This window comes from Labeo rohita, chromosome 14 (genome assembly GCF_022985175.1).
Source record: "Labeo rohita strain BAU-BD-2019 chromosome 14, IGBB_LRoh.1.0, whole genome shotgun sequence".
In the NCBI taxonomy this organism is placed as follows: domain Eukaryota; kingdom Metazoa; phylum Chordata; class Actinopteri; order Cypriniformes; family Cyprinidae; genus Labeo; species Labeo rohita.
Window position 1 is genome coordinate 27,558,024 of NC_066882.1, and position 23,097 is coordinate 27,581,120.

At 38.8% G+C, this 23,097-nt stretch overlaps 2 protein-coding genes and 6 non-coding genes across 11 annotated transcripts; all 8 read right to left on the reverse strand.

Moving 5' to 3' along the window:
• Window positions 1–2,671: 2,671 nt before the first annotated feature.
• Window positions 2,672–7,322, reverse strand: LOC127175946 (uncharacterized). Of its 2 annotated transcripts, XM_051127294.1 has the most exons (8): window positions 7,261–7,322; window positions 4,192–4,290; window positions 4,025–4,108; window positions 3,890–3,946; window positions 3,720–3,800; window positions 3,426–3,524; window positions 3,085–3,336; window positions 2,672–2,928 (listed from the first exon to the last, which is right to left on the reverse strand). In XM_051127294.1, the coding sequence occupies exons 2-8, from the start codon at window positions 4,288–4,290 to the stop codon at window positions 2,902–2,904; spliced, it is 699 nt and encodes a 232-aa protein (XP_050983251.1). In that variant the 5' UTR covers window positions 7,261–7,322; the 3' UTR covers window positions 2,672–2,901. The 2 variants fall into 2 exon arrangements, with proteins under 2 accessions (XP_050983251.1, XP_050983250.1); XM_051127293.1 differs by lacking the exon at window positions 7,261–7,322 and having other exon boundaries at window positions 4,192–7,248.
• A 1,709-nt stretch (window positions 7,323–9,031) lies between these two features.
• Window positions 9,032–9,104, reverse strand: trnak-uuu (transfer RNA lysine (anticodon UUU)). Its single transcript has one exon. It is a non-coding gene; the product is annotated as a tRNA-Lys (tRNA).
• Window positions 9,105–9,285: 181 nt separating this feature from the next.
• On the reverse strand, window positions 9,286–9,367 carry trnas-cga (transfer RNA serine (anticodon CGA)). The gene has a single exon. It is a non-coding gene; the product is annotated as a tRNA-Ser (tRNA).
• A 939-nt stretch (window positions 9,368–10,306) lies between these two features.
• On the reverse strand, window positions 10,307–10,379 carry trnak-uuu (transfer RNA lysine (anticodon UUU)). Its single transcript has one exon. It is a non-coding gene; the product is annotated as a tRNA-Lys (tRNA).
• A 157-nt stretch (window positions 10,380–10,536) lies between these two features.
• Window positions 10,537–10,618, reverse strand: trnas-cga (transfer RNA serine (anticodon CGA)). Its single transcript has one exon. It is a non-coding gene; the product is annotated as a tRNA-Ser (tRNA).
• Window positions 10,619–11,259: 641 nt separating this feature from the next.
• Window positions 11,260–11,341, reverse strand: trnas-aga (transfer RNA serine (anticodon AGA)). The gene has a single exon. It is a non-coding gene; the product is annotated as a tRNA-Ser (tRNA).
• Window positions 11,342–11,777: 436 nt separating this feature from the next.
• trnak-uuu (transfer RNA lysine (anticodon UUU)) lies at window positions 11,778–11,850 on the reverse strand. Its single transcript has one exon. It is a non-coding gene; the product is annotated as a tRNA-Lys (tRNA).
• A 1,864-nt stretch (window positions 11,851–13,714) lies between these two features.
• LOC127175945 (uncharacterized) lies at window positions 13,715–22,725 on the reverse strand. 3 transcript variants are annotated; one of them, XM_051127291.1, is made up of 8 exons: window positions 22,622–22,725; window positions 21,974–22,075; window positions 20,308–20,391; window positions 20,174–20,230; window positions 19,984–20,064; window positions 14,487–14,594; window positions 14,108–14,392; window positions 13,715–13,930 (listed from the first exon to the last, which is right to left on the reverse strand). In XM_051127291.1, exons 2-8 carry the CDS (start codon window positions 22,073–22,075, stop codon window positions 13,904–13,906), a joined length of 744 nt encoding a protein of 247 aa, XP_050983248.1. In that variant the 5' UTR covers window positions 22,622–22,725; the 3' UTR covers window positions 13,715–13,903. The 3 variants fall into 3 exon arrangements, with proteins under 3 accessions (XP_050983248.1, XP_050983249.1, XP_050983247.1); XM_051127292.1 differs by having other exon boundaries at window positions 22,581–22,660; XM_051127290.1 differs by lacking the exon at window positions 22,622–22,725 and adding an exon at window positions 22,456–22,580.
• Window positions 22,726–23,097: the final 372 nt, after the last annotated feature.

Sequence of the window (23,097 nt, forward strand, 5' to 3'; positions counted from 1 at the left end):
TCACAAGCAGTGAGGAGTCATAAGTGAGGAAGAAGAGTTTACATGCATGTGCTTGTTTGTGTATGTGCGTGCTTGTAAGGATAAGTTATATATTAGCACAAGGTTATGATAATTTTAATTTTTTTACTTTGAAACAACACTAATTACAATGTTTTGGTATGATAACAGATATGATAGTTCGGTTATACTTGTGATCCACGATGGTACAGTGTTGCCTGAAAGCAACATGTGGGTATGAAATCTTATATTTTGTTAAATATGAGATGTGCAAAACATCAAAAGTGTGATAAATCTGTTTGTTCAAATGTTTGATTAAAGAACTTGATGTTTTAAATAAATTTATTGTTTTTTTCTGCATGAAAATATCAAATGTTTAATTTTGTCTGTTGTGGTACAATGTTGCCTTGAGGCAACAAACTTTAAAAAAAATAAATAAATAAAAAAATAATAAAAATCTTTATTGATATTGTTATAATGTCCGATTTTAAGCAGGAAAAACATCACAAATAATTTTTTCCTCATTGATATCATATTGCGTACCGTAGAGGGTTAACATAAGTATTTAAGTTATTCTTTGGGGTCTTAATGAGAAGTTTATAACATACTTTGGTTAAAATTTCTCAGTGGTAGTGTTAAAAAAACTTTTCAAAGCAAGCTGTTTTAGTGTATTTGCCTTTAAATGCTAATGAGCTCCGCTCACCCTACCCTTCTCTTCCCTGATAAGTCGTAATGTTTACTTTTGCTGCATATAGCCACAAAACTTGCTAACTAGCACATTATTAAAGGGATAGTGCACCCAAAAATGAAAATTTGTTTGTGAAAAAATGTTTATCTGCTTACCCCCAGGGCATCCAAGATGTAGGTGACTTTGTTTCTTCAGTAGAGCACAAACGAACATTTTTAATTCAAACCGTTGCAGTCTGTCACTCATATAATGGCAGTCAATGGGATCCACAGCTTTGAGAGTCAAAAAAAACATACACAGACAAAATTAAACCCTGCGGCTCATGACGATACATTGAGGTGTTAAGACATGAAACAATCGGTCTGTGGAGGAAACTAAACAGTATATAATTTTTTTACATCTGATCCACCGCAATTAGTTGTGCTTATCCTGATTGTTGCAACCGATTAAAAACTTGCACAATTCATCTGGGAGTGTTGACTTTTTTGAGCAATGACCAATTGTTTCGTGTCATAACACATCAATGTATCGTCATAAGCTGCAGGGTTTAATTTGGTTTTGTCTGTGTATGTTTTTTTGACTCTCAAAGCTGTGGATCCCATTGACTGCCATTATATGAGTGACAGACTGCAATGGTTTGAATTAAAAATGTTCGTTTGTGCTCTACTGAAGAAACAAAGTCACCTATATCTTGGATGCCCGGGGGGGTAAGCAGATAAACATCAAATTTTAATTTTTGGGTGAACCATCCATTTAAGAAAGGCTATTTGCAAAGATGCATAAAAGACACTTACTGTATACTCACTTCTGCTGTAGGTGAAGCTGGATCACGAATGACTCGTGCAAACATTTATGTAGATGACACATTTATGTAGATCGCCAGGTGCATTTCCTTCAAAAACGAATTAAAGTTACGTTAATCCTCTGCGTCTTCGGCAGCTCAGATGTCGGGAGTAAATGACAACTGCTGTGTTCATTATTACATCCAAAAACACCTCAGTCGCTCAATCGGAAACATACTTGTCTTCCCCTGCACCTGAGTTGACACAATGGCGGTCGGAATCAAACTGTTTACAGCTCACTCAGCTCATTAAGGGCGGGTCTAAGGTAAGACGGTCGTGTCAATCAACTATCGTGGGAGCGGCCTCTGTTGGCGTGACGTCACACAGACTAGAAGCTAAGAATGGCTTGATTTGAAAAAGGAGATATTTCTTATAAACATTACAAAAACATCACTGATTGGATTTTTATCATAACAGGGTCGTTGTGTACACACACTGCCAACACACATTTATGTTCAAACAAGATGTAAGTAAGGTTTGCATCCGATGACCCCTTTAAAATAATAATAAAAAAAAAACATGTTATGACCCATTTAATATTAGAGATGCTGCCTGCATTAAGCGTGAGGGACACCTGATGTCCTATCAAGAGGGAGTTTAGAGTTTGATTACAGAGCTTGTAGCTTAGCCGATTTTGTTTATTTTTGCATTAACTGCTTTGTATTGTAACCAATAAAATAAATGATTTTACTGTTATGATTGCCTCCCATGAGACTTTACGTATAACTACAGATAAAGCCTCAAGCAAGAACAACCACAAGGGAGTCTTCTACGTCATTCCTGAAGAACATTAACCTGCCGGCTGGTGAGTACTTTATGGTTTAGGCCAGATTATCCTTACCCTATCTGAATAATCACAGGGTTAAAGGTGTAAGATAAAAGGACACACAGAGTAACAATACATTAAAATTGCCATGCATGTCAGTGCGCCGACATACAGTGCAGTTGTGTTCACAGCGAGCCGAGTTCGAATCCTGGCTTGTGGTCCTTTGCCAATCCCACTCCCCTCTCTCCTTCACCCAATGGTTTCCTGTCTAATCTACACTGTCCTGTCCAAATAAAGGCATAAAAAAGCCCAAAAATAAATCTTAAAAAAGCCATGCATGTTTCTTGCACTTTAAAGTGGACAAAACTAATTTAATTATTTTTCATGACTTTTATCACTGGTTTTATTTCTGGTTTTTCTACGACAAAATTCCTTTACAACATGCATTCACAGATTCGGTTTTAAAAAATAATTTATTTGTATTGTAACATTATAATTATTTATACATTATCTACACAGTTATAAATATATATTTTCCACATTTACCATAATCCAGTAACATAGATTGTGTAAATATAAAATGTCCCTGTTTGTGTCTGTGATCTAGTTTATCTTCTGGTCTGTAAATCTTCATACTGCAATAACAGAACACAGTGTATTAGAGCTGGTTAATACAGCAGTTGCAACAGGTTAGCAAGCAAATATGAAGGTGGAGATTATTTATAGAGTGTCTATGAACCATTATAAATTATAATAGATTCCTACAGTTACTCAAAAATGCTCCTGATTACCTCATATGCTGGTGGAGGTTCATTTGGGACTGGACCGTAGTTTGATGGAGGTGCATATGAGACCTGGTCGTAGGCTGGTGGAGGTACATTTGGTACTGGACTGTAATTTGGCAGAGGCGCAGATGGGACTGAGCCATGTGCTGCTGGCAGCAAGTACATGACTGAACTAACAGAGGAGTCCGACTGGCCTGTTAGCACAATATGGTTGACAGGCAAATCTCCGTTCATATAACTGATCTCGACACGTCTTGTCTGAGAGAGAACCAACATGACATTTGTTACACATCTATCTGATTCATTTCTTTGAGATGAGAATGTTTTAAATTCTTCACGAGGTTTACCTTTGGTCTGCAGCAGCAGAAACAGGAGGTTAAAGCAACAGTAACAGAGAAGATGAAGATGAGAATATCACAGGCCAGAAGGAGAAAGCAAGTCACACCCTGAATAAATAATAGACACATGGTGATTATGAACTAAAATATGAATCAGAAAACCGGTTGCCAGATCTAAACAGTATAGAGGATGGGCTATGCCACATTGTTGTAGACTGTCAGCATCACAATATAAACAATATATAACAAGAAACCATTTTAATCTATACATATGTATTTTGTACATGTGTTTAAAGCACTTACCCCAGTGTAATAAAAATGAAAGTGGAGAGACAGAGCAGCTGCTCCTGCATTTAAATAGCCGAGCATTTGTGATGATTTGACCTGTAGTACAGAAGATCTGATTTAAAATAAAACCCATTAAAAATTCCCCTTATGCAAAATTATTACGTAAATTACGAACTGACACTAACCAAACACAGTTTACATGTGCTTGCTGCTGAGACTGTTGTAACTCCAGTTAAAATGAACTGTAGAACAGAAATGGAACAGATTTCAGTATTTCTTCACTGTATAATGTTGTACTGGTATTAAAATGACTGACTTACACTGATTGGTGACCAGAGGATAAAAAAACGACCATTCCAGATCGTCAAACAGAGTCCCAATAGGCCTAGCAATATTTCCAAAATCTGTAAGACAAAAACGTAACATATAGTGCCTGTTAATTCATACAAACTAAATACTTCTATTGATGTAGAACAGTGTGTTTTACCCCCAAAGCGAGCGGCTTGGTCTTCAGGAACTTGGAGACTTCATACTGCCGTTGCTGGTATACTGGCACGGTTATCATCACATTAGCGGGTTTTGGCATCTTTGAAAATAAAAAGAGTATCGTCTTTGCACGTCTTCTCTTGCTTGTCAGCCAAAGCTTACTGAATGTCGAGAAACCAGGTTCCACTGATCACTCTTCATTCTTAAAGCTGCGAATCAAGATTTACCTGAAGAGTCGCTTAACAACAACGAGGAAGTGTTACTATGGAGTTAAAGAATGTTCAGGGCTGCAACATGATCCTGTCAATCACAGTCACAGCCTGTACTCTTACCCAGTGTCACATGACCAAAGAATCCTGGTCTGAATATCAGCACAGCTGTGATGTCATGAAGCCGCAGGTTGACATTAACTAAACAGGTTGACTGTTAACTAAATTTGTGATAATTGTTTTTATACAGCTGTTCGCTAAACAAAGAGTTGATTACGTTGAGTTGAATGTAACTGGGTGTTTCTTCAGTTTCTTCTGCCAGAGGTTGATTATTATTACATAAGATTTAAATTTGCCAAATGTGCCCATGTTTAAACCAGGGGCAAGGACAGTCCAGGCTGGCCGTGGTCCATCCGATCAACATTACCAGAATATACTAATATGGTCTGGGGGAAAATGCCAAAATAAGTGTGTATACATAGTTTATAAAGTGTATTTTTACCAATTGATATCATATAATGTGTGTGTGTGTGTGTATATATATATTCACACCCAGTGTTGGGGAGTAACTAGTTACAAGTAACGGAATTACGTAATTTAATTACAAAATAAATGTAATTGTAATTATTACAGTTACTGAGAAAAAAAATGTGTAATTAAGTTTCAGTTACTTTTGAAAAATGCCAGTGATTACAAAGGGGATTACATCTGAATTTTTTCACAGACCCACCCCCACTTACAGATTTAATTGACTTCTTTCATAAATTGCATTGACTGCTCTAAAATGAGACACCAATGTTTCAGGAGTTTAGGACACAGAATAGGACACATGCTTATTCGATAACTGTTTTATTTCCTATTTGGGTTTATGCATAAACTTTATTTTTTAAGATTTTTTTATTTTTTAAGTTTTTTCCAAAGCATTGTTAGATGCTAGTGTTTTCTGTCGTAACTATGCAAACATTTGATTTCAAAATCTGATTGGTCAGTCATGACATTCCAAGGTATGTTATTCCCCAATAGCAACTGGTAGGAGCTAATAACTTAAGTCAGCTTTGTGTTTGCTTAGCTAATAAAATATTAAAGCTTAATTCAATATTATGTGGACAATTTCTTAATTCTGTCATCCTGGTATCGTGGACTCGCTCTATTGTTTCATACAAATGCAGCTTTTTTTTGTTTTTTTGTACATTGTAATGGATTATAAGATAACTAACAAACTAGTACTACTTCCTTAGATATTTATGTGGTGAAATGTTGTGTAAGAAAATAGGTATGACTGCACTGTATCCCTAAAATGTCTAGTTTGAACTTGCCATTTGCTAGCAACTGATTTCTTCATGGAAGCTTTGCGTTCAGATATTTCAACTCAGATCAGTGTTTCATGTCTAATAATTTTGACACAAAACATCTAAATAATCCATCAAGCAGCTGTGTAATAAGTTGGATAATGTTGTTGATAATGTAGCCAGTTGTTAACGCAAAATAAAGATGGATGTTATCCCTTACTTATTATCATTTTAATTCAAGTGATGAAGGATTTTGAAAGTCTGACAGTAATCAGTGTTGAGTGCTACTGTAATGTTCACTCTGCCTGGTTTAAATGTTTCAAAATGATTAGCAGTTGACAATATTAGTAATTTAGAAAAGTAATCAAAAAGTAATTCAAAGTAATAAGTTATTACTTTTATAAAGTAACTGAAAAGTTACACTACTTATTACATTTTAAATCAAGTAACTTGTAATCTGTAACCTATTACATTTCCAAAGTAACCTTCCCAACACTGTTCACACCTGTAACAATCCACTTTAACCATGATTCTGCGATCTAAATGCAAAATAAATGGATAACGAGGAAATTAAACCGAAAATTTTCCAGTGCTAGCTACTTTTCCCACCAACAATTAGCGATGTAGCGCAACGATCGTAATTTTAATTTGTATGACTGTACATTTTGACTGTCGAACCAAACAGCCATTTTCGTCTCTCTCATATTTTTTAGTCACGTGACTGACTGGAAGACCTGGTGGGAAATGTCCATAAAACTGCAACACAAGCTTGTCAATGACAGTTTTGGCCATTTGTAGTCATAATAACCTGCCGCAATACTTAAATTACTGGAAAACAATTAAAGAGCTTAATGTATTAAAAGAGCGATGTTAAAAGATAAAATTCAGTATTAATATTGCAAATTTATACAGACAAGTATGAGCCCAGAATATGAACGCCAAACTTAATGTGAAACTTTAAAACGCGTTGCGTTTATATTCTGGGTTCATCTGCTTGCCTGTACAACCCTTTACGAAAATTAACCATGGTTTTACTATAATAGAAGTTTAGTAACTTTATTTATTTATTTATTTGGCGTATTGACTAACAGTTTTACTATAAATACCATGGTTAAGATATGGTTAGTGCAGCAAAACCAACTATGGTAACTATGGATTTACCAAGTATTTGCATGACGGCTATGTATACTAAATGTATCTGTTCAATACCTAAATTTGATGATTCCTTTGTCTATATTTGTGCTTCACTATATCGAAAACAGTTCCGATCAAAGCTGAATCAACAAATGTATCGCAAAATTAAGAAACACAGAGTAGTGGCGTGAATTAGTATTATTAAATCAATCACTAGTTAATGATTCAATAACTCGCTATCATTTCACGCTATAAAAAGATATATATGTAAAATAGAGGTTTCACCTCATCTTTAGCCATCCTCTGCCAAACCCAACACCTTTTAGGACATTTAGGAGAGTGTAGCGTTCAAATATAGCCTAATTCTAGAACACACGACGCTACATGTAAAGGTAACATTAATTATTTATTCATTTTTGTATTGAGAGACTGCTTTACCTGATGTTGGTGTTGCTCTTGGATCGTGCTGTTTTCATTTTCACTTTATTCCAGTGTGAAAAGAGACTCCTCCCCTCTAGGGTCAGAGAACCTCAGCACGTCTAAAACTCTAGTAGCAACGTCAGAATTAACGGATATAACGTTTTCTGCATTTTTTTTTTTCTGCACATCATCAATTGCAGCCTCTTTGTATACTATCAGTAGCTGACACCACACTATTTCATCTACAGTCATTTAGAAACATTACAGAATGTTGCAAAACCTCTCTGTAAAAGCAGTATATATTGCTATCTGTGCAGATTGGAAAGTGAATTAAACTCAACACCTGATGTTCTCTGGTTCCAAAGCCAGAACTGAAAAGCCAAAAAATAAAATTCAAACAGTTTTCTTCTTCTTATGTACAGGTTATGAAATTCTTAATATCAGATACGTAAGTGTTGTAGTTTAGATAAATAATCTTAAATATAAACTCGTTTTGATTTAACATTTTAGTTACATCATTTTCATATTTCTGTTTGCTATTTCATATGATGACTTTCCCATTATTCGAAAATGTGGTAATTAGTCATAAAAACTAAAGGTGGCAGTAAATGAATACAAACACATTTTTCACTCTGTAATTGATCTTGGAAAATGACTTCAAGTTTGTTAGTATGATCATCTATAAAATATATAATTTGTGTAAAATTAGCCAGTATCCAGTACCATATTAAAAGAACCTGCCATCTGTTCAGGCTTTCTTTTCTCATTATAATGCCTTCATGAACAACGAAAGTGCTTTTTGGTCCAACAACATGGCCCATCTGAGTCACATGAAACCTAACAGTTTTATAAAATCTCATCCTAAGTGGCTTCTCTGATATTTTTTAGTTATGTATGCACATTTGCTTTTAAATTATTTTGATTACATTCATTGATGTTTTAGTCCTCACTGTGAAATGGAAGCTGCCATGGAAGAAAAAATTAAAAAGGTAAATGCAACTCCTTATCCCACAATTTACTTTTTTCCCCTTTGCAATTATGAGTTTATATCTATATGGACTTTCTAACTCATAATTGCATTTTATATATCACATTCTGAGAAAGAAAAAAAAAAAAACAGAACTGTGAGTTATGAAGTTGTAATTGCAAAATATAAACTCTAAACTAAAATATAAACTAAAATTGCGAGAGAGGAAAGTATATATAATTGTTTTAATCTCACACTTATGTTTTTTATTCTTTATTCTGTGGTTAAAACAAGCTTCTATACCATAAAGAAGTCCTTGTTTATTGAAATTTGTCAGGCTTTGGTTGACTATTTATTAAAAGGAAAGGTCTGAATATCCATGCATTCAAATGGATTCACAAAACACGGTATGCAAGCATTTTTTTACTCATCTTATTAGCTGTGATCTTAAAGAAGTCCACATCCAGAACAAAAATGTACAGACAATGTACTCACTCCCTTGTCATCCAAGATATTCAGGTCTTCTTTTCCTCAGCCATAAAGAAATTATGTTTTTTTGAGTTAAACATTTCAGCATTTTTCTCCATATAATGGACTGATATGGTGCCCCGATATTGAACTTCCAAAATGCAGTTTAATTGCAGCTTCAATGATCCCAAATGTGGTTGTAAACAATCCCAGCTAAGGAAGAAGGGTCTTATCTAGAGAAACGATTGGTTATTTTCATAAAAAAATTGCAATTTAAATAAGCGTACACTGCCACGCAGCGGAGCTGGACCGGCACGACAGTAAGCTGAGCCCGCCAACAATATGACAGCCCTTTGCCCGAACAGGGACTTGAACCCTGGACCCTCAGATTAAAAGTCTGATGCTCTACCGACTGAGCTATCCAGGCTCTTGCACAACCTCCGCCACTTACGTTTTATATAACAGCTCTTTCCCCACAAGCCACCTGGAAGAAGCTCATTTGCCACGGGATTAAAGCTGCAAGCAAACATGGCAGAGCGAAGGCCAAAGGCCTTGGAAGCCGCAATTATCGTCGCAGAAAGCTAAAGCTGAAAGAGTGAAAGCCCACCCGTAGTCGACAGGGTTCGAACCTGCGCGGGGAGACCCCAATGGATTTCGAGTCCATCGCCTTAACCTCTCGGCCACGACTACACCTGGTTGTTGCATGCCTGCTCTCTTGAGTGGAGGCGGGCAGCACAGGCTGCCAAAGAGCTTCAGACGCAAAATCCAGCTTAAGGAGTTCATCGCCTTATCCTCTCGGCCACGACTACGCCTGGTGGTGGCAGCCCTCTGATTACAAAAGGGGTATGTGGCGTGTTTTTCAGTTGGAGAGGGGCTGCGCAAATCCGTGCGACAGACACAGTCACGTCTCCCCAGCGCACAGGGCTTCGGCAAACAGCATAGTCGGCAAGATTCGAAGCTGCGCAGGGAGACCCCAGTGGATTTCAAGTCCACCTCTTGGCCACGACTACGCCTGGTTGTGGCCAGCCTGCTCTCTTGGCTGGAGGCAGGCAGCACAGGATGCCAAAGAGCTTCAGACGCAAAATCCAGTTTAAGGACGAGGTGGCAGAAAGGAGCCAAACGTTCCCTGTCGCTCAACGGCAAAGGGCTGCCGTGAGCCGGATTCAAACCAGGGTTGCTGCAGCCACAACGCAGAGTACTAATGCTCATGCCTGTGGTGGCAGCTGTCTGATTACAAAAAGGGCAAGCGGCGTGTTTTTGGTTGGAGAGGGGCTGCGCAAACCTGTGCGACTGACGCGCAAGAAAACCTGTGCGACTGCAAACAGCACAGGGGTCTCAAACAGCGTAGTCTCGCACGAAGACGCGCAGCTGTAGCTGTTCGTGCATTTAAATGAGCACAGGCGACCTCAAAGTTGGGTGAGAATACCCCACAAGCTGGCTATGGCTTTACTGAACTCGCTAAACGTAAAACTCTCAAAAGGGGAAAACACCCCACCACAGGCAACAAAACATTCTTGAACGGGAAACACAGCAAAGACTGCATGTGAACTCTGTCATATCTTTAAGCGTACACCACCACACAGCAGAGCACGACACTAAGCTGAAGCCGCCAACAAGATAACAGTCCTTTGCCCGAACAGGGACTTGAACCCTGGACCCTCAGATTAAAAGTCTGATGCTGTACCGACTGAGCTATCCAGGCTCTTGCATAGCCTCTGCCTCTTACATTTAATATAACAGCTCTTTCCTCACAAGCAGCCTGGAAGAAGCTCATTTGCCATGGGATTAAGGCTGCAAGCAAACATGGCAGTGAGAGCAAAGTCCAGGCCAAGCTAAAGTTGAAGAAGTGAAAGCCCGCCCGTAGTCGGCAGGGCTCAAATCTGCGCGGGGAAACCCCAATGGATTTCGAGTCCATCGCCTTAGCCTCTCGGCCACGACTACGCCTGCTCACTTGGCTGGAGGCGGGCAGCACAGGATGCCAAAGAGCTTCAGACGCAAAATCCAGCTTAAGGATGAGGTGGTGAAAAGGAGCCCGATGTCCCCGTCGCCCAACGGCAAGGGGCTGCTATGACCCGGATTTGAACTGGGGTTGCTGCGGCCACAGTGCAAAGTACTAACCGCTACACGATCGCGGCGTGCCACTGGCTCACACTTGAGGTGGCAGCCGTCTGATTACAAAAAGGGCAAGCGGCATGTTTTTCGGTTGGAGAGGGGCTGCGCACATCTGTGCAACGGACGCGCAAGAAAAGGGCATGTCACATAGGATGCCAGAAGAGCTTCAGACGCAAAATCCAGTTTAAGGACGAGGCGGCAGAAAGGAGCCAAACGTCCCTGTCGCTCAACGGCAAAGGGCTGCCGTGACCCGGATTCGAACTGGGGTTGCTGCAGCCACAACGCAGAATACTACCCACTATACGATCACGGCGCACCACTGGCTCATGCCTGTAGTGGCAGCCGTCCGATTACAAAAAGGGCAAGCAGCGTGTTTTTCAGTTTGGAGAGGGGCTGCGCAAATCCGTGCGACCGACGCGCAAGAAAAGGGCACGTCGCGTCTCCCCAGCGCCAGGGGCACCGGCAAACAGCGTAGTCGGCATGACTCGAACCTGCACGGGGAGACCCCAATGGATTTCTAGTCCATCGCCTTAACCACTCGGCCACGACTACGGCAACCTGGTTGTCCTCTGCCCTGTCGTTGTGCAGCACTGCTGCCTGACCCACTTGCATCCCAGTCAGCTCAGTCACGCAGCCGAGATTGCAAGCCGGCCCTGCTGCAGACAAAACAGCGGGCCCAACAAGGAGAAAGCCAGCCGCCAAGTCTCGCACAAAGTCGCACGGCTGTAGCTGTTCATACGTTTAAATGAGCACAGGCGACCTCAAAGTTGGGTGAGAATAAAAACCCCACAAACTGGCTGTGGCTTTACTGAACTCGCCAAACGTAGAACTCTCAAAAGGGGAAAACACCCCACCACAGGCAACGAAACATTCTTGAAGGGGAAACACAGCAAAGACTGCATGTGAACTCTGTCACATCTTTAAGCATATGCCACCACACAGCAGAGCACGACAGTAAGCTGAGGCCGCCAACAAGATGATGGTCCTTCGCCCAAACAGGGACTTGAACCCTGGACCATCAGATTAAAAGTCTGATGCTCTACTGACTGAGCTATCCAGGCTCTTGCACAACCTCCACCTCTTACGTTTTATATAACAGCTCTTTCCCCACAAGCCGCCTGGAAGAAGCTCATTTGCCATGGGATTAAGGCTGAAAGCAAACAAGGCAGTAAGAGTGAAGGCCAAAGGCCTTGGAAGCCGCAACTGTCGTCGCAGAAAGCTAAAGCTGAAGAAGTGAAAGCCCACCCGTAGCCAGCAGGGTTCGAACCTGCACGAAGAGACCCCAATGGATTTCTAGCCCATACTCAGCCACAACTATGGCGACCTAGCGTCCTCTGCCCTGTCGTCGTGCAGCACTGCCGCCTGACCCACTTGCATCCCAGCCAACTCAGTCACGCAGCCGAGAATCCAAGCCAAAGCGCTTTAGACGCAATACCCAGCTTAAGGACGAGGTGCTGCCGTGACCCGGATTCGATCCGGGGTTGCTGCGGCCACAATGCAGAGTACTAACCACTATATAATCACGGCACGCCACTGGCTCATGCCTATGGTGGCAGCCGTCCAATTACAAAAAGGGCAAGCAGCGTGTTTTTGGATTCGGTTGAAGAGAGGGTGCGCAAATCCGGGCGAAAGACGCGCGTCGCGTCTCCCCAGTGCACAGGGGCATCGGCAAACAGTGTAGTCAGCAAGATTCGAATCTGTGCGGGGAGACCCCAATGGATTTCCAGTCCATCGCCTTAACCTCTCGGCCACGACTATGCCTGGCTGTGGCCCACCTGCTCTCTTGGCTGGAGGCAGGCAGCACAGGATGCCAAAATTCAGCTTAAGGACGAGGTGGCAAAAAGGAGCCGGACGTCCCCGTCGCTCAACGGGCTGCCGTGACCCGGATTCAATCCAGGGTTGCTGCGGACCCCTGTGGACAATGCACCGACATATAGTGCAGTTGCACCTCAGGTGTCCTGAGTTCGAATCCTGCCTAATGGACCACTGCAGAAGTACTGACCCAGTCTATGCAAAGTGAACATGCAAAGAAGATCAAACACCCTTAACCAAAAAGGTAAAACAGTGATATAGGACGATTTTGAAGTTGAGGGAGAACATGAGATGGGAGTTTTTCGACATACCCTAACTGTCATGAACCATAAAAAAACAGTTCAGGCAGAGTAAGACAAGATGAGCGTTTGACATTAAAAATTATGTAAATAGTATTATTTTTATGAAAATAACCGATCGTTTCGCTAGATAAGACCCTTCTTCCTCGGCTGGAATCGTTTACAACCACATTTGCGATCGTTTGAAGCCGCATTTAAACTGCATTTTGGAAGTGCAAAATCCATATCGGTCCATTATATGGAGAAAAATCCTGAAATGTTTCCCTCAAAAAACATAATTTCTTTATGGCTGAAGAAAGAAAGACATGAACATCTTGGATGACAAGGGGTGAATACATTATTTGTAAATTTTTGTTCTGAAAGTGGACTTCTCCTTTAACTGAATAATAGAGCTGCTGATCAGACCCACAGAGTAGTTGAGAATCATTTTAGACATCTAAACCTATCTTCCTATTTGCTTCAGTGCTGAGACAAATTTTAAATATGCATGGTTTTCAGGTCTTCTGAAATATTTTTGAACAGGTTACGTTGTACTAAAAAAATTTTTTCTATTATGATGGGCTGGAAATAGCACTTTTTTGACAGATCAAACAGATTTAAATTGTCAGTGTGTTTAAGATATCGTAATTCTAGAGATTAAAGAATAGTCAATTTATAACTTGTTTGAGTGATACAAATTTGAACATTACTTTTTCTATAAAAGTACACACTTAAATGAAAAAAAGTCTCAGTCTGTAAATGCTGGGGTTAATCAAACAACTGGAAGTGGTGTCTACTGTTGAATAATAAAAAATAAAACACAAACGCACATAAATTAAGCAAACTAAGAATTTATTTTGTCACTTTGTAAAGTCATATCAAATGAAACAAACTTTTGGGGGATAAGGAACCCAAATAATGAAAACAAGACTCTTATAAATGTTTCTCATCATTGATTTACAAATATATTTTTGGTTTTCCATCTGCAAACATCAAATATTCCCATTTGTGTTTGAGATCTAGTTCACCTTCTGGTCTGCAAATCTTCATACTGCAATAACAGAACACAGTGTATCAAAGCTGGGCAGTACAGCAATTACAGAAGGTTAGCAAGCGAATATGATTGAAAGTGGAGATTACCTGTAGGATTTTGATGTGTATGAACAGTTTTCAAATATAATTTCTAATTTAGTAAGCCTACAGTTATTAAAAAAATACTCAGACTTACCTCATATGCTGGTGGAGGTGAACTTGGGACTGGACTGTAGTTTGGTGGAAGTGCATCTGAGAGTTTGTCGTAGTTGGGTGGAGGTGTTGTTTGTACTGGAGTGTACATTGGTGCAGATGCAGTGGGGACGGGACCATAATTTGGCAGAGGAGCAGATGGGACTGAGCCATGTGGGAACATGTACATGACCGAACTAACAGGCTGGGCCACTGCAGAAGGGTACAGCTGGCCCATATGCATGACAGGCAAATGTGTGGTCACACAACTGACCATGACAGGGGTTGACTGAGAGAGAACCAAAATGATGTTTGTTATACAGCCGTTTCACCTGATTCTTTTTTGTTTGAGAAGAATGTTTCAAACTCTTGATGAGGTTTACCTCTGGGTTGCAGCAACAGGAACAGTAGCTTATGGCAATAACAAGAGAGAAGATGAAGATCAGAATATCACAGGCGAGAAGGACATAGATGGACACATCCATAATAATCTAATTGATAGAGAAACAGTGGTTATTAACTAAAATATAAACATGAATCAAAACCAGTTGCTAGATGTATACAGTATAAAGGACAGATTAGAAATTACATTCAAGTGTAGGCTATAAGTGTCACAATATATAAACACTTATATTTAACAAATCATTTTTAATCTAGACACTAGGGCTGGGTTAAATGTCTCAAATAAACATGTTTCAACTGTGGAACAACATAAATAACTTGTAAACAATAAATCCTGTAATGTTTACCTTAGAAAGGCCAATGGCCATAAACTAGTTAGCTGAAAAAAAGGCTACTCTAAAGAGGAGCATTTTGTTAAATATATGCAATATATTCTAGTGTTCTTCAATATTACCTGTATGTTATAATAAATCTGTCAGGTTTTTTACATAAACATTTAAACATAATATTGTAACTATAAAGTTACACCGTGTCTACACTGGATGTGACAAAGCGACCATTGCAAATCATTTGAACTTTGTTTGAGCACATCATACATAGAACACGTCAGCAGTTTAAAGTCGGGGATTTTTTGTGTTGCGCCACGCCGCATCCAGTGTAGACAGGATCACTGATTAAAATGGGTTCCACTGTATTTTGTCAGGTCGCTCGCGTCTGGTGTAGACACAGTGTTAGTGTTCTAATTTATTATTAGAAAAATAATAATAAATGTAATAAATTTAAAGGGTTGATTATTTATTAAAAGGAAAGATCTGAATATCCATGCATTCAAATGCATTCACAAAACACAGGATGCAAGCATTTTTTTTTTTTTGTACTGATTTTATTAACTGTGATCTTAAAGGAAAAGTCCACTTCCAGAAGAAAAATTTACAGATAACGTACTCACCCCATTGTCATCCAAGATGTTCATGTCTTTCTTTCTTCAGTCGTAAAAAAATTATGTTTTTTTGAGGAAAACATTTTAGGATTTTTCTCCATATAGTGGACTTCTATGGTGCTCCAAGTTCAGTCTTCCAAAATGAAGTTTAAATGTGGCTTCAAACAATCTCAAATACAGCTGTAAACGATCCCAGCCAACGATTCGCTTTTTGAGCGCAACAATCGGTTATTTTCATAAAAATGTTACAATTTATATACTTTTTAAATGTCAAACGCACGTCTTGTCTTACTCTATCTGAACTCTGTTTTTTTTCCGGTTTATGACAGTTAGGGTATGTCGAAAAACTCCCATTTCATGTTCTTCCTCAACTTCAAAATCGTCCTACATCGCTGTTTTACCTTTTTTGTTATGGGTGTTTGATCTTCTTTACATGTTCACTTTGCAAAGACTGGGTCGGTACTTCTGCAGTGATGTAGGATGACTTTGAAATTATTTTTAAAGTTGAGGAAGAAAATACGATTGGAGTTTTTCAACATGCCCTAACTGTCTTAAGTCAGAATACACAGAGTTCAGGCAGAGCAAGACAAGACAAGCATTTGAGATTAAAAAGTATTTCAATTGAATTTTTTTAACGAAAATAACGAGATCGTTTCGCTAGATAAGACCCTTCTTCCTCGGCTGGGATTGTTCACAACCGCATTTGGGATCGATTGAAGCCGCATTTAAACTGTATTTTGGAAGTTTAAACACCATATCAGTCCATTATATGGAGAAAAATCCTGAAATGTTTTTTCTCAAAAAACATAATTTCTTTACGACTGAAGAAAGAAAGACACGAACATCTTGGATGACAAGGGGGGGGGGGGGGGACATTATCTGTAAATTTTTGTTCTGGAAGTGGACTTCTCCTTTAAGTGTTTATATAGGAATCAGTTAATTTTAACCTTTTATATTACAGTACTACCAACCAGTATTAGATGAAAGTTTTTTTTCCATTTAGAAAATTTGCCATGTATTGTATAATAGACACTCACTAACTACTTAATTATAGGTACACCTTGCTAGTGCCGAGTTGAACCCTGTTTTGCCTTTAGAACGGCCTTCAACTTTCTCAGAAATTTTAGTCCATATTGACATGACAACATCATAGTTTTTGCAGATTTTTGGGCTGCATCCATAATGCGAATCTCCCATTCCACCATAGGTGCTCTATTGGATTAAGATCTGGTGACTGTTACCTCTTTTCCACTAAGGCAGTTTGAGTGCTGGAGCCTAGTTTCAAATCGATTTTTTTTTTGCCTTTCAAAATCATGTAATCTAATGGGATGTGAGACAAACTAAATAATTAAATTTCAACATCAATTTTTTGCTGAGATTGAGCTTAAGATTGAGCTTCTCTGAGCAAACTGAGCAGCCAGACTGTAGCTGCATTTCCATTACCGTTCAAATTGAGCAAATTCCAAATGTGAATTGAAAATACACCTAATGGAAATGCATCAATTTCGCAAAAACGCTTACATGAGGTGATTTTTCAGACAATTCGAAAAAGGAATGTTTCGCAAAACTGCAATGGAAATGCTTTTTTTTTTGTTTTTTTTTTTTGCATTTACAAGTCACGTGGTGCATGTAAAAAGTTATATGATCATTCATCGATGTACTATAACCTCCAAGAAACACTTAATTCATGGCTGCTCTCAAGGGGCTTTCCTTGACATTAATGCTTAGACAATTTACACAGCACATGTCTGTGGCACCTTACGGCTCCGATACGGCCACTGGAGTTGATCACGTCCATTCTAGTCAATGCTTTTGGTTATACCCGCTGCACCGCGCATGTTTCAGAAGTGGCTCTCGCTGGTTCTGTAAAGATACACACATACGCCTCCTTTGATTAAATATAGCCAAAACCCCACCAAAATCCATTGCCATGACTTGTCGCGAGAGGGAAAAAATTAAGTTTTAGTCACAAAACATAAAAACGTGAAGTGATGATCACAGAACTATCTGTTGAATACGTGAACACAACAGCCAATCAGAGATATAAGAATCCACTAAACAGTGCTCAAAATGCTCATAGGAAATGCTGGTATCACCACATTTTTAAAATTTCAGTGTCAACTGGTACTGAAGTCAGTACTTTTGACAACACTAGCATCAGGGACTGTGGGCAGGGTTACCATGACAAACAAGACGAACAGAAAATTTTCACCATTTTTGAAATAGCAGCTAAAATTGAACGCGTTGGATTTGACGTGTTTGGACACCCTTGTAGGTTTGCAAAGCCATGAACATCAATAGCAGTGCAACGTCCTCCACTGTTGATTTGTTCAGGATGTGTCGGGGCTGCGCAGACTGGTTGCGAGAGCAACTCAAAAGCTTAAAGAGTCTCTCCAATCACTCTCACGGTGCTTTGGTGTCATGTGCTGGTCGGCCTGCGTGGTGCTAATGCATCTCAAACAAGCCTGGTGTGTCTGAAGCATTGCCAAAAGCGCAGTGAGAATGATTAGAGAGCAGACATTTCTTTAAGCTTTTGAATTACTCTCGTGGTACTTCAATGCCACATCCAACCAGTTTGCACAGCGGCAACACATCCCGAACAAGCCAAATATCAACAATGACTTTGCAAACCTACATAGGCATCCAAACATGCCGAATTCAACATGTTCGTGTTTAGCTATAAAAAAAAAAATGTTGATCTTGGCAACCCCGCCCAGCCCCTTAAAGCGGCTGGTGAGTGTAAATTCAAATCAATATTTCTGCAATTTGATTGGCTGATGAGATAGTTGTGTTAACGAGTAGTTCAACAGGTGTACCTATTAAAGCAGCTGGTGAGTGTATTTCAAAATGAATCGATATTTAATCAAATTGAACTGGAATTAAATTGCAAGCTTGTGAATCAAAATTGAGTTGAAATTCATCAATAACCCAGCCCTACTAGACAAGTGGTTCTCAATTCCAGTCCTCGAGACCCCCCCTGCTCTGCATATTTTCCATCATGTCTCACACCTGATTCAAATCACTAGCTTGTTAGAAGAGACCTTGCGTTCCGTTTGACATGGACCCTACTAGGGATGTCACAATACTCAACATAATATCAAACCGTACAGTACGACATCCACGGTTCAATACGCTCTTGTGAATTGCGTTTTTTTTTTTTTTTCAGTTTTGCATTTAAATAACTTCCTTATTTTATTTCTCTCTGAATTTGCTGTATGTTTGCCCACGATTTCACATGCTGAAATGAGAAAACACTTCCCCGCTTATATCTGAAAAAGCAACACACGCAGAGCATCTTCCATTATAATGACATGCAATGATAAGCCTTTTGTCCAACAAGAGTTGTAAAAACAAAAGCTATAAAAAAGAAACATTATAACTTGTTTATAATTCACAACATCAGTCGAGTGTTTGAAATAGCTTCCTTATGTGATCTGATGTGGATTCTTATCACAGAATGAGGCAGACAATAAATTCTATACTCATATTCTATGTAACCGTTAAATCGATTAGCAATGGCTTATGAAAATACATGAGATGGATTGAAGAACACAGATAAACCATATATTATTGTAGACGAGTGTTTATTGTCCTTACATTTCGTCATTCAAAACGTTTAACGTTATATCTTGTTTTTAATCAGTTACAGCAACAGAGATGCTTTTATCCACATTAGAGAAAGTGGTACGGAAGGTCATTAGTGCTACTTCTTTGATGCATTTGTGGGGTTTTTTGAAACCCATTCTATTTTGCAAAATTACCCCTCTCAAAAGAAGAATTAAGCAGGCATATACTAAGCCATGCTTTTTCCAGTGTACAGAGGTTTATGGAAGTATTTTGTTAATTTATTGCAAAAAAAAAGAAAGAGAAGTGGCAAGATATCAGAACCGAACCCAACCGAAAACCGTGGTTAAAAACCAAGGTACATATTGAACCGTGGACTAACTGTATTGTTGCATCCCTAGTCCCTACACAGTGTCCACTGCTCTCTACTCCCTGAGCACGGGAAGTCTGTAAAAATTTACTTCACTTTGGGGCATTCATTCACAAATTTGCACTACACAACTACCTGCAGCATCTTCACACACAGACGAAACTTACTAGAGAAGCGTGATGTATAAGTTCCCTTCTCGCACACTTTAATGCCCTTTGAGTGGAACATATACACTCCCACATACACTAGGAAGTCCACTTCGTAGGGTGCTTACAGTCGAATAGAACAAACGTCTGAAGCAATTAGAAAAAGATACAAAATGTGCAGAGTGGGGGGCGTGAAGACTGGAATTGAGAACCACTGTACTAGACATAAACACACATACTGTAGACCAGGGGTCACCAAACTTGTTCCTTGAGGGCCGGTGTCCTGCAGAGTTTACCTCCAACATTCCTCATCACACCTGCCTGGGAGTTTCAAGTATGCCTAGTAAGACCTTGATTAGGTGGTGTGTTTGATTAGGGTTGGAGCTAAACTCTGCAGGGACACCGGCCCTCCAAGACTGGGTCTGGTGACCCCTGCTGTAGACAATGTAATCACTTACAAAAATCAAGATGAAGTGAAAGAACAGGGAGAAAGCAGATATTGCAAAATTTACATATCCGATCATTTGTGAGGCTTTGACCTGCAATACAAACAAGCAAAACAAGCAAATAAATAAATTATAAAATTTCCCTGATGTTTTTTGTTTTAAACATACTGTCTTGAGAAGAAGTAATGAAGTTGACACTAACCAGACATGGTTTAAGTGTGTGTGCAGCCGAGACTGTTACAGCTCCTATTATAATGTACTGCATAATAGAAACACAAAAGAAATCAGTATTGTTCACTGTATAATGTTGTATTGATATTGAAATGATTGACTTACAATGATTGGTGACCAGAGAAGAAAATAACACTTTATCCAGATCGTCAAACCGAGTGCCAGTAAGGCTAGCAATATTTCCAAAATCTGTGATACAAAAACATAATTAACAGGCACTATATCTTCATACACACAGGTGAGGCCAGAAGAAGAGATGTGGATCTAAATGCAGCTTAGTTTATACAGTGGTGGACAAAATAATTAAAACACAAGTATTTTCACCAGCTAAAAAACGGTTTTAAGTTAGTTACTTCTATCTTTTGTTGTAGTGGAAAATATCAGTTTACATTGCCAAACATTTATTTGTAATAATCCAGTGAGATTTTTGTTTGCACAAGGAGTCTGACGACAGCCAGTGCTCCAAACAGAGATCTGATCTCATATTCATCCAGTCTATCTGGAATGACATGAAGAAACAGAACAAACTGAGACAGTCTAAATCCAGAAGAACTGTGGCAACGTCTCCAAGACGCTTCAAGAAACCTATCTGCAATGCTACAGTACTGTTAAAAGTTTTAGGAGCTTGTGTAAAAATGCTGTAAAATGAGGATGCTTAATAATAGTTTTTCAGGTAGCTTTGCAGGTAGGTCTGTTTACGTAATATATTATATATTTTAGTTACGTAATATTATTACTTTTTCCAAGTAAAGTAACGCATTACTTTTTAACTGACAAGAAAATATCTGAGTTACTTTTTTCAAGTAAGTAACGCCAGATACTTTTCCCTCATTTATTGATTAAAAGCTCTCCTGTACCCATGTTAGGAGAAATCAGGATCTAGAATAAATGTGAACATGCATTAATTCATCTCAGTCACAAAAAACAGATTCAGTATTCCTCAAAATGAATAAAAACATTGAAATTCAACTCAGAATATGACGCAAACCCGCAATAATTAAATATGTTAAATAATACAAATATCCTTTATGCATTTAATCCCATTTTATTAACCGATGTCTTTGCTGCCGACCTTCGATGATCCAATTCAACCATACTAGTAAGCAAAAATTACTCTGTTTAATAATTTGTTTTCCTTTTTATATTGCTGAAGAGTTGACATTTTTTTCTTCTGCAGTCTACTGTACAGACATGAATTTACTTTTCTTAAAGCCTGAGGCTTTTGGTGTGAAAAGGCTTTTACATTTGACAAAAATATAACTTTTTTTATTAAAAACAAACAAGCAAGCCCTGCCCAGATTTAAAAAGTAACGCAAAAGTAAAGTAACGCATTAATTTCTATAAAAAGTAACTACGTAACGTAATTAGTTACTTTTTTAGGGAGTAACTCAATATTGTAATGCATTACTTTTAAAAGTAACTTTCCCCAACACTGTTTGGAAATGTAAACTGACACTATTTCCTACCGACACACTACAGCTAAAAATATAATTAAATGACTTAAACCCATTTTTGGCAGGTGAAAATAACTAGTGTTCTAATAATTTTGGCCACCATTGTATACCAAAATAACAAAAATGACAGCTTTACAAACACACACAATACTTGACAGACAACAGAGAAAACTGACTGCATTTTAAATAAAGATAAATGAGGAACTAAACCAAATTATAAGTTAACCATCAAGAGAAACAGGAAGGAAACAGTAAAATAAGAACACACAAAGAGTAACAGGAACACACACAAACAGAACGTGACAAGTTTGTTTTACCCCCAAAAACAATGGCTTGGTCTTCAGGAACTTGGCGATTTCATACTGCTGGTGTTGTTGATATAACGGCGTGGTTATCATCACATCTGCGGGTTTTGGCATCTTTAAACATACAGAGAGTATCTTGTCTTTACACGCCCTCTTTTTCTTATCAGTCAAAGCTTAATGCCGGACTTAGCACATATAGTTTATAAACAGTTTATTTACCAGTAGGTATAACAATGTATTATTTCGCGCCTAAAACCAATCGGCAAACCTATCGTGATCTGTGCATATATTTAGTGGAAATCTGTTCAGGCCCTAAACTGGACATTTGCAGCTAGCTTTGCTTATATGTTTGCTGTGTTAAATCGAAAACAGTTCCAGTCAAACCTGAAGTCTCTACCGTCCCATCTGTTTAACGACACACAGCAGTACTGAATAAATAAATATTACATTTAATTTGACCCTGTAAAAATGATACATAGGCTAAACAGTTGTACCTCACGTGTCCTTCTGCCCTCCATCAACCCAACACACGACCTTTACAACTAAACTTTGAGAATGTAGTGTTCTGATGTCATTCTAGAGCCATCATGCATATATGTGTATGTAAGGAAAAAAATACCTGAGCAAATTAATCAACACATTGAGGAACAGGATGTTTACCTAATGCTGGTGTTGCATTTGTCGCGGATCCTATCTTATTTTCACTTTCATCCAAAGGCGAATCTGTGAGAAGAGTCTCCTCCCTCCCTCACTGGCAGTAAGTAAAACTCATGCAGCGAACATGTCTGAAGCTTAAAACTACGGCACAGCACAAAAATACAATTAGTTTAGAGTGCATATTAAAATGAATTAAATTAAAATAAATTCAATTAAATTTAGTTTTCCTGTATGTCTTTTTTTCTCACATCATTTGTAGGGTAATCACTATCAGCCAAGTGTGTGTGTGTGTGTGTGTGTGTGTACTTGTTTTTGCTACATTGTGGGGACCAAATGTCCCCACAAGGATAGTAAAACCTGAAATTTTGGACATTGTGGGGACCGGCCTGCGGTTCCCACCATGTTAAAAAATGATTAAAAATAGTAAATGGTGTTTATCTGAAAGTGTAACGATGCAAACATGTTTTCTGTGAGGGCTA